Source organism: Ornithodoros turicata, unplaced genomic scaffold, assembly GCF_037126465.1.
Source record: "Ornithodoros turicata isolate Travis unplaced genomic scaffold, ASM3712646v1 Chromosome67, whole genome shotgun sequence".
In the NCBI taxonomy this organism is placed as follows: Eukaryota; Metazoa; Arthropoda; class Arachnida; order Ixodida; family Argasidae; genus Ornithodoros; species Ornithodoros turicata.
Genome location: NW_026999388.1, coordinates 363,612 through 382,716, shown reverse-complemented (window position 1 = coordinate 382,716; position 19,105 = coordinate 363,612). Strand labels below are relative to the sequence as shown.

Genomic DNA, 19,105 nt, shown 5'->3' with positions numbered 1-19,105 from the left:
TCCACATCTTGCTATGCCTTGAGATATACTCAAGGCAGCTGTTGTTTCTGTAAGAAACACAGGTTGTCTACCGAAACTGTAGTATTCAAATACCCTGACTTCTCCAGGATTTTCACGGACTGTTTTACGTGAATTCCATGACAAAAAAAGAAAAAAGGAACCTAATGTTTGCACCTACGTTTTGATACAGATCACTCATAATACAGATAATTTATTGAATGACTGTATAGTACAAATCATTCATTCAATTCAAACCAAAAGGATACAATTACATGTTACTGTAAAAATAACCTTTTTTTCCACACTGTGCTAAGGGGAACGTGCCTCGTTTATGATTAGTGAGCCAGAGCTAATTTTGTGAGTTTGTATTGGCCAAATGTTACTCGTGCCAACATTGTTGCAGTGCCACCATGCAACCGCACTGCACATGACAGCACATGTCAGCAATTTTCCAACTTGATCTGCTTTTTAGCAACTTCCTTCGCAACCCCAACTTTTCCAGCCTCATCAAAATTTGCTAACAATACCCAGTTTATAAGGTTGTCCAGGTTGGTAGACACATTGAAATAGCTCCCCTTTCAGAAAGACATCATCATTGAGGAAGTCATCAGTGCTCTTCATTTGAATACTGCCACTATCCAACTGAAGTATGCAACTGGGCATTGTGTTGTATTTGTCCCTCTGTATTTTTTAGCCTCAGCAGGAAAAAGGAAAAGAAAACGATAGGCATTCTCCAACTCCAATGTGGAGGTGATTCCAGGAAAGGATGGAGATAGGCTAACTCAAATCAACTGTCTTTCATTTGGGCCAAGAGAACACCCTTCTTTGTTGCCTGGTCTGCTTAATCTCAACACAAAAGGACAGTTTCCTTTTCTGTTGGGACTGCTCGAACGTGGCTTTCACTTGAGGCGGTGCATAACCCCTCGCGCGCCTATGGGAATCCCCATACATTTTTCAACTCGTCTAGCGCCGTCAATAACTGGTCGTTTTGCACAGAGTTTCTTTTGAATGAAAGAGTGAACAAATATCTAGTATTGAATGTTTTTGGATTTTTTATATGTGGCTCACAAAATTTTGTGCCGGCGTCGAAAGACTCGGAGCCTACCATCTTTGAAGTTCTCAGTCGCTCACAGAATAACTAGAGCGAAAATCACAAATCTAAAATCATTAAAGGAGCATTAAAGTGGCCCAAAACTGCTGTCATCTTGTAAAGCAATATGTGAAAAGCATTCCCACAAAATATTTCTGTCCAAAGTTGTTTCACCACGGTGCAATTTGCAAAATCGCTGCCACGGTGACAGGCCGTGGGCTCCAACTGCAGACCACACCCACTCTACTGTGACGTTGGTGGTAGAGAGCCCCTCATTCGTTCGTAGGAAAAACCGTCTGCTACGAACATTGAGAGCTGTTTCTTGTTGACTTCTATTCTTTATATGATTTATATCACGTTTTCTAAAAAAAAACAAAGCATATATGCAGCCTGAGAAAATAAGATTACGATCACAAGAGTAATATATCCGTGGCTTCTGTGCAATCTCAGAATTCACAGTAGCAGAAAGCAAGCGATGGCAGCGGTATTGTGGCGCCACCTGTTAGCCACTGAACCAACTGCGCGGTGAAAACGGTTGGACAGGCTGCACACTGTCGGGAAGCACGGGGTTTTCGCTGTACAAGCGGAGTTAATTTCGAGCTGCACCACTCGTTCTTCCCGTGGTGTCTGCGGTCCCAAAAAATCGTGGTTGTGTCGTGGACAGCCTACAAACCCTCTGTTTCGGACATCACGTAGCCGGAGAATGCATTGGTGTCTCCGAACCGGTAGCAGACGCTCCGGCCTGCGCGATGTTGCTCACCTCGATCATGTGATCCCAGGTCCAATGAGGACAGTCCTTACCACTTGCGTCACATAGTGACGCGCGTGGTGGCGCTCATCACGTGCTTATCGTGGAGGCGAAGGAGGGTATTTCGCACATGGGAGGTTCAGGGAGCTATAGCAGGCATCCCAATTTCGCTACGGTTGCACTAATTGTGGAAAAACTGTTTTCGGCCGCCTAACATTCCATACTGACCAAAAACAGAAACAAAGTTGTGGGCCTCTAGACTGCTCCTTTAAGTACTAGAAAAATATGTAACGAACACCAGCAAAAAGATTTCATCTCTGTTAAGGCGTTGACCTTGCACATGAGTTTTCGTCGGGTATGGTCAGCCATGTATTTTACCGTCTCGGAATAGGCAGCACAGTGCTGCCATCTCCCATGGAGGGTATCGTCACAAGACAACAATTTGAGCACTGGAAATACTATACCGCTGCACTTGCAGGTCGACGACAAGGCAGACGTTGACCGGGACGCAGGAGCACGAGCACACGCAGCTTCGCCCTGCCGCAAATACGTGAACGGACTATACTATACATGAGCTGTTCATTCATGGATGTTTATTTTCTTGGGGGGGGAGGGCATGAACGTGGCATACCATTCCCCCATATAACGCTGGGACGATCGCGTTTAGCCTCGCTTCATTGGAAATTGTGTATTAAAAACAGGAATGCACGAAAAAATTCAGAGCACCAGTCAGCTATCATATAAAGGAAACATTTGAAGCAACACCATTGAGGCACGAAAACTGCTGGCTGTTTGAGATACGCTAATACCGGTCCTACACGCAACTGAGGCACGGGAGGATGTTCGAGCCCATTGCGATTGCGGAAAAGCACGAGGGAGTAAAAGTCAGTGGGTGCGGTCCTTTCGTTGACAAGGTCTGTAGCTTTCTGGCAGCCAGCCCCGACAGCCTGATTGCGGACGACGGCCTTGTCGAAGTGAAATGTCCATCGTCGGCATACAGCATGACTCCTGTTGAGGCTGTTCACTCAAAGAAGATTGTAAACTGCACTGAGGTGGAAGGCAAGTTGAAACTGAAGAGGATGCACCCGTACTGGGTCCAAGTCCAGGGCCAGCTCCATGTGACAGGCCGGCAGTACTACCTCTTCGTAGCCTGGACAGGTGCCAGCAAGACCTCAGTGGAGAGGATTGACAGGGACGATGCCTTTTGGAACGACAACATGCTTGCCCACCTTCAGCGTTTTTATGACGACCACCTCCTGTCAGAGCTTGTTGATCCTCGCCATTCCCGCAGTATGCCAATAAAAAATCCAGACTTTAGAGCAAAACACACTGGGTCCAAGTAGGCATCCCGAGTACGTTGCACAGCACTATGCATTTTTTACAGCCTCGTATTCTGGAATTCTGTGTCGTCACTTTCGCTTCATGTGCACCTTCGTGGGCGCTGGCATCACCCGTCGTCTGTGCTTCTGCATTCTGGGCAGAAAACAGCTAAGAAATTACTGAAGAATGCGTTGTGAGGATACTCCCTCTTGACATCACTGACGCCAAGAATTGCGACCGTGTCGCTATGCACAGGCTGGTGGCTCATGAACCAACCACGGCTGAACCAACTGAACATTGTTTCTACTCCCTCCCTCCCGCAGTACCGAGGACTTGGACGTGAAGGGACACGATTATACCGAGGCTGGATTTTCATACAAATTCACATGCGCAATTTGACGTCGCGTTCACAGCAGCGAAGTGCGTAGAGGATTTCTGAAAGTTCCTGCGCGGATAGGCAAGATGACACTCACAATGACATAGAGATCTAGACTGACAGAACCACGAGCTGAAGGTCACTTCCAGACGAATGGGACATCAGAGACCCAGTTCACGGCATGCTGATCTGTGCTTCGGCGAAATCTGGGGCCATGGTTAGTGACGACCAGGATGAGCATAACAGACACGAATTATATACATGACCAAACTGGAAACCTCCATTCGCACTTTACGTTCCAAGCAGCTATATGGTCCACATTTTTCTCCTCTACCCTGCTTTTTGTCTCTTTTCTTCTTCTCTTTTGCCTTTTTCCTCCTTCTCCACAGATGTCCAAGGATATGGGAAATGTTATGCAGCCTCTTTGCAGTTTTATTTCATTTCCGTTGACTGTGCAAGTAAATGAAGCGTTTTGCGTAAGCCCAGGGTGACAGGAAATAACGAAAACAGGTAGCGGCTTCGTTTCGCAATTTCCACGTAATGTCGGTAGGCTATAACGTGTTTCAACCACGTGGTGTCCAACCTAGGTTTTTTGTGTTACCAGGAATTTCATTTATTATATGCGCAAGCATTGCAGAAATCACACGAAACGACTGGTGACCAACCCTTCGCCCGACAACAATACAGCACGGAACAGCAACAGATCGACGAAGAAGTTCAGGAGACAGCTGGACAGCCTATGGGCATTCAAAAACCCACGCCACAAATTGTTCTGTCTGGCTGAGCGCGATATGCGTGTTTACAGTATTGGACTTGGCATGGGTGAGCACGAGCGGTCATATGTTTGCACAAGATTTCGCTTGACCCGTCGCGCGCCAAGAGAAAACAAAAATAACACAAAAAGAAGACATTGCATCAGTGGTACCGCATTTCCAAGCAAGCGCCAAAATGTTGTGAAGCTGTGACTGCGCGAACCATTTCGCTCGCTACGCCACCCCTCGATTGTAGACGACAAAGTGCCGGCTCTGATGCGCCGCCTTAACAATGTGTGAAGCATTTGTGCAAAGTGCTTCGAGGCGTCCGAGGTCATTTTGAAGATTTCTCAAGTTTACTTTTACGCTATGTCCAGAGGTAATTCTGATCGACATACTCTAGTGCTTTTGCACAGGGATACGTCGGGTCAATGTATTTCCTGCTACGGTATTTTGGATACTTGGGGAAAACTGCAAACTTCATACCAGGAGGGTAATTACATGAAACATTTGAAGCTGAAATGTTGGGAATGCATTTCTGAGGGGACACAGCACATCACCAAGCAGCCATGTTGAACGAGTTTTCGTGTATGATTTTGGTTTGGTAATTAAACTGACTAAGATTCAGCACCAGTGAAGGAGCTTCTACTTCAACCCAAGTTCAGCTAAGTACAGTTGTGTGTTTTGTTTATAAAACTCATGACGTATGCATGTGGGACGCATTACAACGAAATGGTAAATGGGTACATCAGCTTGACATAAATGGTTGCCATTGGATACTTCCAGCTTCGGGCTGTGCGGGAAATGCTCATACAAATTTTGTACGAAGGATACCATCCTAAAGGAGTGCTTCAGCAGCACATTACAAAAATGAAGCGGACATCTTAGATGCTTTTTCTGTGTGCGATTTTGGTTTCAAAATGAAATGCACTACGAACGAGAGTTTAGAAACAGCTACACAGCATTGTCGGTGGCAGAGATGTTTTCCACCAAAATAACTCTTCAATCAATTTCACATACCGTATTTTCCAGAATATTAGTCGCACCCCCAAAAATCGTGATTTTTCCTAAAAATCTTATATAGGTCACACCTTTGAGTAATACCTGTCACACGAATGGCACTCTCAGCAAATGACAATCGCACCGAATGGCATTCGTCCGTCTTACATCGAGCTACACAAAGAAACAGAATGTCATTCACAAATGATGTCAGTGTCGATAATTGAGACACCAGGGTCGAACATAAGAAGCATTATACATGTACATTAGTTATATTCTTATTTCTTTCACTCGAAACCGGCGAAACATTAGATTATTTCCCAAAACTGTTGCCTTTTCAAAGACACTTAATTGGCTAAGAAGCCTATCTCACCAGCAACGTGGCCACTGGGAATGAGGGGAGTTCTCCCAAAAGCAGTGTGTAGCCTTCCATTCTTTGTGTCTTTCATTACTTCAAATGGTTTATCGTTATTGTTTTCTATACCTTTCTACTGCAGGGGTATGCTGTCGGTGCGAGAGGGTGACACAAGGGATGCACTCTTTGTACAAGACTCACTTGAGAATTTTGATTTTATACGAGTACTACTAAATGCTTCATCCTCAGAGTCTCTAATCAACATTGCGGCAATGAGTGGAAGAATCGTAGCCTGACCCGCTTGAATAGCTACTGTCCAAATCATCATCACAAATAATCATCTGATCATGCTGTAATGGAATCCCCATTTTGTTACTTGGCCAGAGTGAAACTGTGTTCACCTTTGGTCACCACAAACGTCACAGAACACGATTGATAGACATGTCCAAACGTTGCAGCATTTTTGTCATGCCACCAGGAATGATTACGGGAACACAGTTCTTCTCTTTGATTTTTCGCTTCCCCGAATCCGGTAACGGGTTACCATGTGGTGAACGGGGTGGAAGAGGAAGTTACTATCGTGGGAGAAACATTGTACTGAAAGCACTGTACCAGTGAAAGCTGCTTTGAAAACTATGTCAAGGAGCAATCCACTTTAAAAAAAATACTTTATTTACTGAAGATTGGTGGGTTTCATCACTAGGGGTGTTACCATCATCACATGTTACACATTTCAAATGTTAATGTTGCAGGCAATCCTGATACAGATGCACAAAAGTTCTCCTTCATTAGCAGCATGCACTTACACATGACAGTTTCAAATGGACGTATTATGTTGCATGTCGTTTGATAGTTTTTTCCAATTTCAGATATGAATTTTAAAAATAACAAAACTCAGCAAAATTATTGAAAAATAAATAATAAACTCCCGAGGTTATGTCCAAAGTAAATTTAAAAACGTAGAACCCTAGCTGAATGGCTGGAATAAATTTTGAACATGCAAAGATTTTTTTTTCTCCAAGAAGAATACTATGGGCAGATAATATACAGGTTGAGGTCCCGTAGTTTAGAAACTAAAGACGTCGAGATCTTAAACTAAACTGAAAAAATATATCGGATATACTGTGGTTAATGATGAAAAAAATCACCCAGCATTACTTTCTGGACCAAAGCCGCTGAAAAGGAAGATGGGGCAAAATTATTCGAGTGGTTTTGTGACCAGTTGTAAATATGGCTATTTAGTTTTGCTATTTAGCAGTTATTTTCTCCAAAAATTGCAAAACTCGAGACAAATTGCAATGGTGGGTGCTTTTTGAGTGTTTCTCCTACATGACTGGTTCATCGCAAAATCCTGCGAGACCACCAGTGTCTTCACCTTTGAAAGCTTTTCAGAATGGTGTCGATTTCCTTTCTCATGTGCACACAGAAACACGATTTTTTGCAAATTTTCTACGCTACTACTATTTGACGCTGCATGTGGGGAGCATTTTCTTTTGAAACATCGTTGTATGGATAGTGGGCTTAGGAAATTGGACTGCAGAATTACTTGGTTATTTCGGTAGTTGCATTGTAAGGGATTTCATTATAAAGGTTCTAATTATACGTTGCACCCAATGGAGCACTGACCAGACCGTGAAAAACGTTCACGATAACAGTCTTTTCGTTAAAAGGTAGAGGTGTGCGAATATTCGAAATTTCGAATACGAATCGAATATATATATATATATAGTTTTCGAATACAGTCAAACTCCTTTACAACGAAACTCAGGGGACAGCAAAAAAAAATTCGCAGTAAAGGTATATTCGTTAAAAATTATTGTCATTATTGGACCTAAAGGGCTCCAGCGGGACCGCAAAAACATTTGCTGTAGTGGTATTTTCGTTAAAAAGGTGTTCGCTATAAAGAAGTTTGACTGTATTCGATTTTTTTGTCGAATACTGTATAAGTAGTAATTTTCGCGAGGACCTAATTTTCGCGAATTTCGCGATTGAATTTTTTTCGCGAATTCAAAATCCCGCGAAAAATTCGTAGGCGGTAACTAACAAAATGAAAATTTTCTATAAGGAAATGCACAAGCAAAGTAACTCATAAGGCTTTTATTATAGAATGGCGATAACTTGAATTTCGAGCAATGCAGTCACAATTATGTTACATAGCAATCTGCTCTTGGTCACTCGCTGATGCCCTCATGCTGTCCGTGGTGCTCTTCCGTCTGGGTGCCGTTGATCCCGGCCTTCAGGAACCTGGCACGCACATCGCTGACACGTGCTTTGAGACTTTCGTACGCCTCAATTAGCCAGCCAGCATGTATCGGCTTCATGACGCTACTGCGGAGGTCGGCTTTCGTGAATTCGCGACTGTCACTTCTGTTCATTGCAATGCGTACTTGTTCAGCATACCACTGCGTCAACAAAGCCCGCAGTAGCGTCTTGAAAATGTTGTTGAGGACGAGGTCATTTGGCTGGAGCTCGCTTGTGCAGCTGGCAGGAACGAAAGCGTACTTGATGTTGTTTTCTGTGAGCTTCTGGAGGAAGCTTTTGGTTCTGTGAGCCGCGAAAACATCAAAAATGCAGAGTGCCGATTGACCAGGGTTGCCCGTCTGGTTACGGTGTGCTTCCACGTAGGGCACGATGATGCGATCAACAAAACGGGACATCGTGGCTTCGTTGCTCCAGTGATTCTCTGAGTGCCACACGTCCCAACCGTCAGGGAAGGTGACTTTGGCATGGCACTTCTCTGTTTTACCGGCGTAGATAACTTGAGGCGGCAGCATGTCACCAGACAGCGTTGATGACAACACGACTGTGATTTCTCTCTTGTCGTCTAAAGCAGCTACCCCGACTTGAGAAACACCGTGCTCTTCCATTGTCCACGCGCTTACCGGTGCCAACTTCACACCTGTCTGGTCGAAATTTATCACGAGGTTGTCCGGGATGTCGAACTCCTTCCGGAGAGAAGTAACGGTCTCATGGAACTTGTCTCTCACCAAGTGGAAGTCATCTGGAAGCTTTCGGCAGCTTTTCTTGCCTTTCGTCGAACGAATCCCAATCGCTTCAAAAATGATTTTGCCCATGGTTTGTCCAGGACGAGGGTGCCACCGAACTCTGGCAAAAGCGTCGGTTTCTGGGCTCGGACGATTCCTAATGCTGCTGCTATGCATATTTGCGCATTCACAATCCCGCCACACCTTCGTAACTCACGTATGTAAGCCTGTATATCACAGTCTAGTTCCCCAAGCAAAGGCTTGACTCCACGAGGATTTCTTGGAAAATCGGACAGCTCCACATCCACATCAATGCAAGTACGTTGGCTTTTCTTGAACGAGTCCCGTATTGAGCGCACAGTGCTTTCGTTGATTGCCTTGCCAAGGTCCGACGAAAATTTCCTCACTGCTGCCTTGTTGCCGTTTTCGATAGCATACTTCGCGATCTTGCACCTTACTTCAGGAGTGTAGTTGCTGTAGGGTCCGTGTTTCCGTCTCCGAAGCTGCTGAGTGACGACTTCGCAAGACACACTGGCATTGGCGGAGGAAAAGGAAAGCTTTTCACCTCTGGTTGCGAGCACCCCGGCGTCAGGCAGTCCGTGCACGTGGTCATTGGTTGAGGACGGTTGCGACGACGTCGGCTTAAAATATCGTAGCAACGACATCGCTGCTGCTAGTCGCCGACGCACAACAGGTCAACAGCTACTGCGGTCTTTACTGTGCGAGTGCGTTCGCCAGAATGACAGCAAGAAGGGCAACGGGCAGTGACCGGATTACCGCCACGTCACCGAGCACTCCAGTCAAAACCCAGAATTCACTAAGCCCTTTGACCCGGGTACACTGGGGGGCAGGCAGAACAAAGGCAGCCATCCGGTTGCCCTGTTTTGTACTAGTGTACGTTACAGCTTGCTTTGTGCTCCGGAATTTTCCAGAAGCCCGGAATTCTTCAAGTACACCAGAAAAGATTCGCGAAAATAAGGTCCCGCGAAATAATCCTGGAAGGGCCACCTTTGGAAATTCGCGAATAATTAAGACCGCGAAATTTACAACTTATACAGTATCACAGCAGCTTATTACCAAGCTGTTGCAGGCTGCGCACTGGAATTTGTACGTGCATAGTAGAACATGCATAGTAGAAGAGCTGCAAAGCAACGCGCGGAGCTTCCGAGGTACGCTCGTTTGCGAATGCGTCGCTATACGTTCAGTAACCGAAACCGAAACTAGTACGCAGTTGTGTGCAGCCGCCATTTTAAAGTCCACCCCAGCGAAAGCCGAGACCGCGGTATGTTTTGTACATCGTCAGCACAGTCGCGGCTTTAGTGGATTGCTAACGAGCTCTGAACATTCATATGAGGCCTACAGTTCGGTGAAATTATGGTTAAGTATCGAAATTTTGTTGACGTTAACCTGAACACAGCCGTTCAGCGTCCCATTGCATGCACAGTCAAAACCTGCGTTTTGAATGCGTCTTTTTCGGTTTCGATTTGTGGTTGTCAGCAATATATGATAGAATCATGGTCGCGTGCGATGACGGCGATAATCGAGGAGTGGGATGTGTTGATATTGCGACATAGTTTCTCCAACTCCGCTGCGACCGTATGAAAGCGCCAACTAAGACGACAATAACGCTGCAGTCACCGTTGTTACAGATGATAGCAAGACGCATATATAGTCTTCAGCCCGACTTTCATGGAGCGATTTTGCTCGCTACGACAAAGTTTGAGGCCCGCGCACAGATTTCCACCGTGAAATGAAAGCAGCGCTGAACACGAACGTCGCGGAACCAATCACGCGTGATACAACCAAACAACATCGTCGAGGATCGCAGTTTTACTGCGCTATAATGCACGAGGCCGTTCCAAAATATGCATTACCGTCAGTAACGATGGTCTCAAGCGTGAGAGCAGTGAAACCATGCAGTTTCTCGCCTTCAAGACAAATGTGGAAGGCATTGTCAATGCAAGAAGAGAGCACTTGCCACCTTCATTTTCCTTCTGAGGTGCTCATCACTAAATCATCCCACACTCTAAACATGTTATAGCTCTTTACTTCCATTCTGTCTGTTTCACCAGCACTTTACAATGCCAACACAGGTGTTCACTGTTCATGAAAGATTTTTGAAATCGAAGTTTTTTCTTGCGGATTTCAGCTTGTCTCATGAGAACAGCACACTGTTTCATTGTAAAAATGATTTTACTGTACATGTGCATATAAGCATGTATGCCCTATGCTAAGTCAATACATTAATATACAGGGTGTCCCAGCTAAGTGTATACAGATTTTTTAAAAATATATATAACACTTTTTCCAAGATGAAATCAATGGAAATATAGCATATGCGGAAGGGCACTCCCTAGGAGGGCATTAGCAAAGTCCAAAGGCAATGTCTTAATTAATTTCCAATAATTAACTTGTTAATTATAAAAGCTACAAAGTTGTCCCAATGAGAACATCTGTTCCTTTCGGTCACCTGATATGGAAGCCGTTTTCAGAACAAAAATCTGTTCCATAGATCGCCCGCAAAAAATTAGTGAAGGAACGCCATTTTTTTCTTTATTTTGTTCATTGCACATCTTCGCAGACGCGTATTTCCTTCATCCCCAACGTGGGAGGGGGAAGGAGCACAGTGCCGCCTCATGCGTCGAAGATGAGCTTTAACTTGCGGAAACAAAACAAAAACAAATGTATCGGGTGACTCTATCGGAACTGGCCTTATCTTGGGTTGCATGTTCTGTTTCCTTCTAATCTTTTTCCAGGACGCGAGAGGCGATAGTGTGCTCTTTCTCCCTCTCACATTGGGGATGAAGGAAAGGCACGTCTTCTAAGAAGTGCAATGAACAAAATAAAGAAAAAAATGGCGTTCCTTCACGAATTTTTTGCGGGCGATCTATCGAACGGATTTTTGTTCTGAAAACGGCTTCGATATCAAGTGACTGAAAGGAACAGATCTTCTCATTGGGACAACTTTGTAGCTTTTATAATTAACAGGTTAATTAATGAAAGTTAATTAAGACATTGCCTTTGGACTTTGCTAATGTCCTCCTAGGGAGTGCCCTTTAGCATATGCTATATTGCAATTGATTTCATCTTGGAAAAAGTGTTATATATATTTTTTTAAAATCTGTATACACTTAGCTGGGACACCCTGAATATTCATCATTAGCACGTGGAACATTTTTCTAAGGATCAGCAGAACACAACTGTGACGATGCTTGTTTTCGGGACTTAATTAACTCTTAGAAGCCGTTATCCTACGACGTGATATTCGATATTCGAAGGACAATTTTGTAGACATTCGTATTCGATTCGTATTCAAAAATTTCAATATTCGCACACCTCTAAAATTTTCAGAAAAATGTGTTTCAAAATTACCATACTTTGGACGCCTCTACTCCCACTAAAATCATGACATCAGTTCTCGATATTTTTAGAACAATCTTTGTGCAATATCTGGAATGAAAATCAGCATTTGTTCCTGATTGCAGCCGACACAGCTATCTTGCAACAGAACACCGGTGCGCGAGATTAAGCCATTGCGTCGTCTGCTCCTTCCTCAATCATATCTGTGATAGCGCCTCTCAAACATAATGTGACCTGTTAGAGCACATGATAATAAAATCGCAATGAAATCATATTGTTTAATACAAATCAACAAAAACAGAATTGTTGTGGGAGGATACGATATTAGTCCCCCTCGGTCAGAAAATTGACAAAACATCATATCTCTGGGCACGCAAGAGAAAAGGAATTGCTACCAGTGTAACAAGCTCTGAATAGTGAAGACACTGGTGGTCTCTCAGGTTTCATCTAGGATGAACACTCAAAAAGCCCCCACCTACGTGATTTGTCGAGAGTTTCACATGTTTTTTTTTTAAACGACAAATAAGCAGTGGGTGTGGAGTCATGTCACACTCAATAAATAAAGCCCGGATTCCTAGGCAAATGCCTATTTTTTTCGTGTGGTTCTTATAGTGCCTTTTCGGTACATGAGCATGAATTGGGTGCTGGGGAACCTCCAGTATCGATTTGATAGTGCCTATAAATGCCTATTCCAGCATTAGTGCCTATTTTAGCGTAGATGCCTAAAACTACGATTAAACACGAAAAAATGCCTATAATAAAGCAGTTACGAAACACGTGCTCCAGGTGAAATTGACATCGGTGACATCACACGTCACTTTGAAACCATCGATCATTTTATAAGAAGCGAGTATGAAGCTATTGGAATGTAAGTTGTACAGAGCTTACTCATTCTTTCTTTCCATTCCAGCATTGTGGTGTCCACGCTTTGTAATGGATTTCTGCAAATCTAGAACACACTTAGTTATTGCCTGCTTACATCTAGAAGAGTCCCCGATGCTTTTTTTTATTTTCTGTCAACGAGAGGGCGTAATGTATGAAGGTAGGTAAAAGCCCCTACAGTTTGGCAACCCTAGCTACCTCCCTTCCTCGCGGGCTGTCGGGGGCCATAGGTACACGAGCGAAGGTGACACAGAACTGATCCCCCATATTTGATCCCCGATACTATTGTCACACTTGTGGTAATGCTGAAAATGAAATCCAGAAGGCAAAGCCGAAAAAGTCAGAGTACAACAAAATTTTATCGTCACACTTAAGCTTCTGGTGCTCGAATATCGCCAATACGTGCTGCCAGAGACAAGTCCTTCTGAGAAGTGTCATGAAACCGGTGCGAATGGCTAGAAGTCTTGTCTTTTGACCATAGTAGGATCAATAAGTTTGGCATTTCGTGCAGCAAAAAAATATGAAAACAGTCGCACCCACCATTTACCGTATTGTTCCTGCGGATAAAACTGATTTATTCGCTATCTTTTTGCGCATTCAGCGCTACAGATGAAAAAACTTAATTTATAGTGCCTAAAATGCCATTTTTATTGCCTAAATCGAGATTTTTCGCGTCTTTTATAGGCGCCTAATACAAGTTTTTCCGTGCCTAAGAATCCAGGCTCTATCAATAAATAATCTGGAAACTGTTTGCACTCCATCCACATGTCCCACATGTGTTGCAACCATTATCGTAGGGACGCCAAAATCCTGCATCGCATTATTTGCTGGTTTCAAGTGGCTTTTCTGCCATTGGACACTGAAAATGTCATTTTGCGTTATACGCGGGAACACATTAAATGCTGCACACAAATCGGAAATAGACTCTATAGAGCAGCTGGCTCCATAGTCGAGATGGTATCGGGGACAAATATCGTATCCAAAATGGTGGTCGTCGGCTACATTCGTGCTGTACACAGAAGTCCCAAAAATAGAGCAACCTGATGTACGGTGTCCCAAAATTCAGTAGGTGTAACACCCTCAGTGGGGTGTGTGTCCAAATAACTTTGGAGAAACAACGTCGATCTGCATATGTAGGCAAAAACACGCCTACTTACCTGATGTGCAAAGCCTCGTACGTCGTACATATCAGCAACCGGAACAGAGTCTCGAACCAAAACCACAGCCAAGGTGACTTCATCAGCATTGAGAGCAACTAGGCTGACACTGTCCGATGTGGGAATAGTCATGCTGGGGCAGTTATCAAATGGTGCACGACAGTCACTCTCCCAGTTTAGAATGTCCTCCAGTCTACATATTTTGACACCTGCATACATTGAGACACAGACAAGAAAAACATTATCTACAGCATAATTCATGCTTATGTGGCTAGTTCTATCTCAGATCGAACAAGCCGATACATTTCATGTCTCAAAAGCATCGCTTACGCTTATTTATTTATTGTGGTACTCCAGCGCCAATATGGCTCCTAGGGACAAGGCTTTAATATATGTCTGAAAGAAAAAAATTGGAGAGGTCGACCAGACCACCCTGCCTGATTCGGCGTCAAATCATCCTCCACAGGAAAGTGTTTGAAAGGTAAGTACTCGACTATGATTTTGCAGCAAAAAATGAAAGCCGCACAGATGGTCGAAAGCGGAAGAAAACAAGTTGATGTGGCGAGGGAACTCAAAATGACAAAGCAGACGCCCTCTAGGCATTATTAAGAAGAAACAAGAGTCTCATTCCAAAAGTCAGAAGAATCATCATAGGGGTGCATTAGGGGTGTGCGAATATCCAATATTCAATTTTTCGAATATTGCACTATTCTACGAATATGAACTACACAGGCCGAAAGTGGGCTTCACCTGATGCTTCCGCGCATGAGGTGAAGCCTGCTTTACGAAATTGCACTTGCTGCAGAACATCGTCAAGAAAAATAATATCGAAAGAATGAAGCACTAAGTCAGAGTAACTATTTATTACGTGAGCTTTCGGGCAGAACCTGCCCTTCTCTGAAGGTCTGAAGAAGGGCAGGCTCAGCCCGAAAGCTCACGTATTGAATAGTTACTCTCACTTAGTGCTTCATTCTTTCGATATTTTTCTTGACGACGTTTCATCAAGCTGGACTGTGTATTATTTTACCTTCTTGATCTTGCTGCAGAACCAACACAAGCGGGACGGTGTTTAGTTTCAGATAACGGAATCCTAAGTTAGTTTTGTAGAAATTGTCTGTGGAAGGGGCGGCGCCCCTCCCACATGCAGTTTAGCGGTGCCGACGAGGGACTTTGATTTGATGTCTGTGAGGTTGCCTTTAAAAAGTTAGGACTCTCGAATAATGACTACAGCCCACGAACAAGAAGGGTGTCTTAAAGATGTCCTTTACATCTAAAATTTCAGTAGTGCAACTTCCTAGGGTGAGTGCAAAGAAACTAAAGGGTGTTCATGGCAAAGCTGAAGCAGGATGCCAATTCGTTTGTTTCACAAATGGCCTGTGGTTGTCTGAAACAATTACAGCCTCATCCGTGTAACATGCTACTGCCCGACATAAAATTTTGAAATGAAGGTAACCACTCCAGTACTCCAGTAAGTGTAGGCTCACTTGGAAAGCAGGAAGCACTCTCATGTAAAATTTAAGAGTAGGGCTTTAAACAGAAGAATTGCATGTCTCTCTTGTGACAGTTAATGCCAGAAACATTACACTAAGGCCATGGGCTACAAAATGGAACTTTTAGTGTGAAAGTCACATATTGTAAATTTTGCACACCCCTAGTACTCGAGGAAGTCCTGGTAATATGGCTAGACGGAGCCATCAACAGGATGCCAATCTTTGGCTGGTGACATACTCAAGCAGAAAGCCAAAGCTCTCCGCTTGGACATGAGAGATTTCAAATTCTTTAGTGGGTGGATGCGAGGGTTTAAGAAAGGTCATTCATTCAAGAAAGTCTGTGGTGAAAGTGGTGCAGTTGATATGGCTGTTGTTGCCACCTAGAAGGAGGATCGCCTTGTGGACCTGCTATCTTTGTACAAAGCATTTTTAACTCAAACAAAACTGGACTTACTTACAAATCGCTGCCCGACCGCACTCTTACCTTTAGTGGACGATCGTGCACTGGCGATAAGCACAGTAAAGAAAGGCTTACTGTATTTGTAGGAGCGAACGTGTAAGGATAGGAAAATCTTCAGGAAAACAAAGGGCATTTGCGCTTTCAGGGGCGTAAAGTCCCTACCATTGTGGTACCAGGCAAATAAAAGGGCCTGGGTCCCACAGGCTAAATTTGAAGATTACATCCGAAAGCTGGACATTAAGTTAATGCATGAGAAGAGGAGTATTACAGTCAAACTCCTTTACAACGAAACCCAGGGGACAGCAAAAAAAATTAGCAGTAAAGGCATTTTCGTTAAAAAGGATGTCCATTATTGGACCTATAGGGCTCCAGCGGGACCGCAAAAAAATTTGCTGTAGTGGTATTTTCATTAAAAAGGTGTTCGCTATAAAGGAGTTTGACTGTATCATGTTGATCAATAACTGTGTAGCACATGGCACAGTACACAACCACCAGGCGATACATTTCGAGTTCTTGCCTCCGAGTACAACAAGTGTCCTGCAGCCCGTAGACGAAGGAATCATAAAAAATCTCAAGGTTCTCTATCGGACCCGCCTGCTCTTGCGCGTTGTGCTAAGAAAATGAAACTATAGTTACACGTGTCGCCGTGCTTCACATTCTTGGTGACTCGTGGGAAGCAGTGAAAGGAAGTACTATAGCAAACAGTTTTCATCATGCCGGATTTTGCAAGGACAGTACGCAAGTACGGAGTATGAACATTTTTGGTATCGCCATTGGTGATGACGATGGATCAGCGGACAGCCAGGCATTGGTAGAGGACATCCGAAGCTCAGGTATGACAATACCTGCAAGTGTAACGTTTGAAACGTACGCCAAAGTGGATGAATGTGCAAAATTTTGTGCCAAAATGAATTATGGGCAAATCGTTTCACAAGTCCTCGACCTGCCAGCAAAAGACTCCAATGATGACGATGCAAGTGCTATTGGTACTCCTTCAACGGCAGCAATATGTACAGCCAGCGACACGCTCGGAAATGTCGACCGTGACAATGTGATATTGGACCCTCTTTATAACGAAGTTGTCGGGACCGGACCTTGTCCCTCTGCCACCATAAACCAGTTCAGTTGAATCATGACTGAGCCAGGAGAAAGGTTTTTGCAGAACCCCCAACAGCAGACCTTTCTGTGGACCAATCAGCGAGCATGATCCTTATAGCGTCAGCGCGAGGTCCCAGGCAGATCACAGGCTGGGACTTCTCTCCACCGCCGTTGTGCACAGTCCCTTTTTGCGGTGTACTTTAAATTAATTTCTGCAATAATTATGACTCTGCAGTGTGAATTACTTTGCATGGTGCATCTTACTGGCCTACTTAGCCGTTTTATAAGAAGAAAACAGGGTGTTAAAAATGACTTGCGTGCTACTTTAATGATGAAAGATGAAAGTCACTGAAAATGATAGCCAGCTGCAGGGCTCGAACCCACATCTACAGCTGTCTAACCTTTTCAGTGACTCGCTTCTTTCTTTATTAATTAATTAGCTACTTGAGGCTCTGTACGTATTTCTCCTTCCTCTGTGTTCCAGCCTCAGAACATCAATTGCCATCATGTACTATGAATTGCTGGGCAGGTGGATAAGTGCTGACCTCTAAGAGTTTGAGAAGATTAAAGGGTGTTATTGTGAACAAAGTACAGTAGACTTCCTGCTTAATTCCATCAAATTCGAAGGTTCCCGTCAACTGCCCCTATGTTTCTATTGACAAAAAAGTTTGTTATTTCGAACGTGAAAGCAGCGCACATCGTATTAATTCGATCGATGCACCCGCGTCGCTCGCACCACACATAAAGTTTGCCCTAAAGCGCAGTTGTGCCGGGCGAGGAGGAAACGTGTCCTTTCTGGTTTTTTCTCTCCACTTTTGGTTTGACGTTTCACCGGGATTTCGTTCTGAATGTCACCTCTGGTGTCCCACAGGGTACGGTATTAGCACCTTTGTTGTTTCTAATATATATTAATGATCTCCCACAGTCAGTTTCATCGTACATTCGCCTATTTGCAGATGACTGCGTCATCTATCGCACAGTCCATTCCACAGCTGACCATATAGCCTTACAGGGAGACTTGGACAAAATAGGCGAATGGTGCGAAACCTGGCAGATGTCGCTTAACCCCACAAAATGTAAACATGCGATGTTTTTACGAAAACAACGATCATGTCCCACTACATATATCATAAGTGGATCACCTGTAGAAACCATTAGTAACTACAAATACCTTGGAGTGCATTTCTCATCTGATCTAACATGGAACACACACATCTCGAACATTCTTTCTAATGCAAATCGTAGTCTTGGATACCTTCGGCGACACATTACTCACGCACCTCCACACCTCAAACGGCTGGCATATCTCACGTTTGTCCGCCGAAGATCGAATGTGCCAGTGCCATATGGGATCCCCACCAAACGTATCTTTCGAATAATATCGAAGCCTTGCAGAATCGGGCTGCCCGGTTCTTTCTCAAACAATATTCACCTTACACCAGCGTAACCTTACTCAAGGTCCGAGCTGAGCTCACCGACCTTAAAACACGTCGCATGATTCAACGGCTGTCATTATTTCACAAGTTCTATCACTCTCCCGCGCTCCGCAGTAGTTACATCCGCTCCCCTTCTTCCCTTTCCTGCCACGTTGACCATCAACATAAGGAACCCGAGAAAGGGACAGAGGAGGGACGACACGACACGTTCTCGAACACAGCAAACCTTTAATAACAGCAACACCTACGTACCCAACAACTTCCGAATTGGTGGCGAGGGAGCAACCGACGCCACACTTACACAATTTCCCCTCGTGACAATCTCTTTGTACTCCTTTAACAGTCTGGCCACGGGGTCCCGAACAGAATCTAGGACACTTGTCTCGTCGAAGGCCAATTATTACAAAGTCTAAGATGGGCGACAAGTTCGGAATTCCCAGACGACGACTCCGCATTTCTCTTGTGTTCGCTGAGCCGAGTGTTTAGACACCGTCCCGTCTGACCTACATAGCAAAACCCACAACCGAGCGGTATACAATACACCACATTTTTTGCGCAGGTCACGAAAGCGTTTTCTGTGAGCAATACCACAGCCGGA

The 19,105-nt window shown here is 44.3% G+C and overlaps 1 protein-coding gene across 2 annotated transcripts in view; it reads right to left on the bottom strand.

The window, feature by feature from the left end:
- The window catches only part of LOC135374488 (nuclear pore complex protein Nup214-like), a 197,480-nt gene that overhangs the window by 168,605 nt on the left and 9,770 nt on the right, over positions 1 to 19,105 (bottom strand). For both annotated transcript variants that reach the window (XM_064607449.1, XM_064607450.1), the window contains exon 4: positions 14,024 to 14,232. In XM_064607449.1, the coding sequence (XP_064463519.1) occupies positions 14,024 to 14,232 (209 nt within the window). The remainder of the gene's footprint in view (positions 1 to 14,023; positions 14,233 to 19,105) is intronic.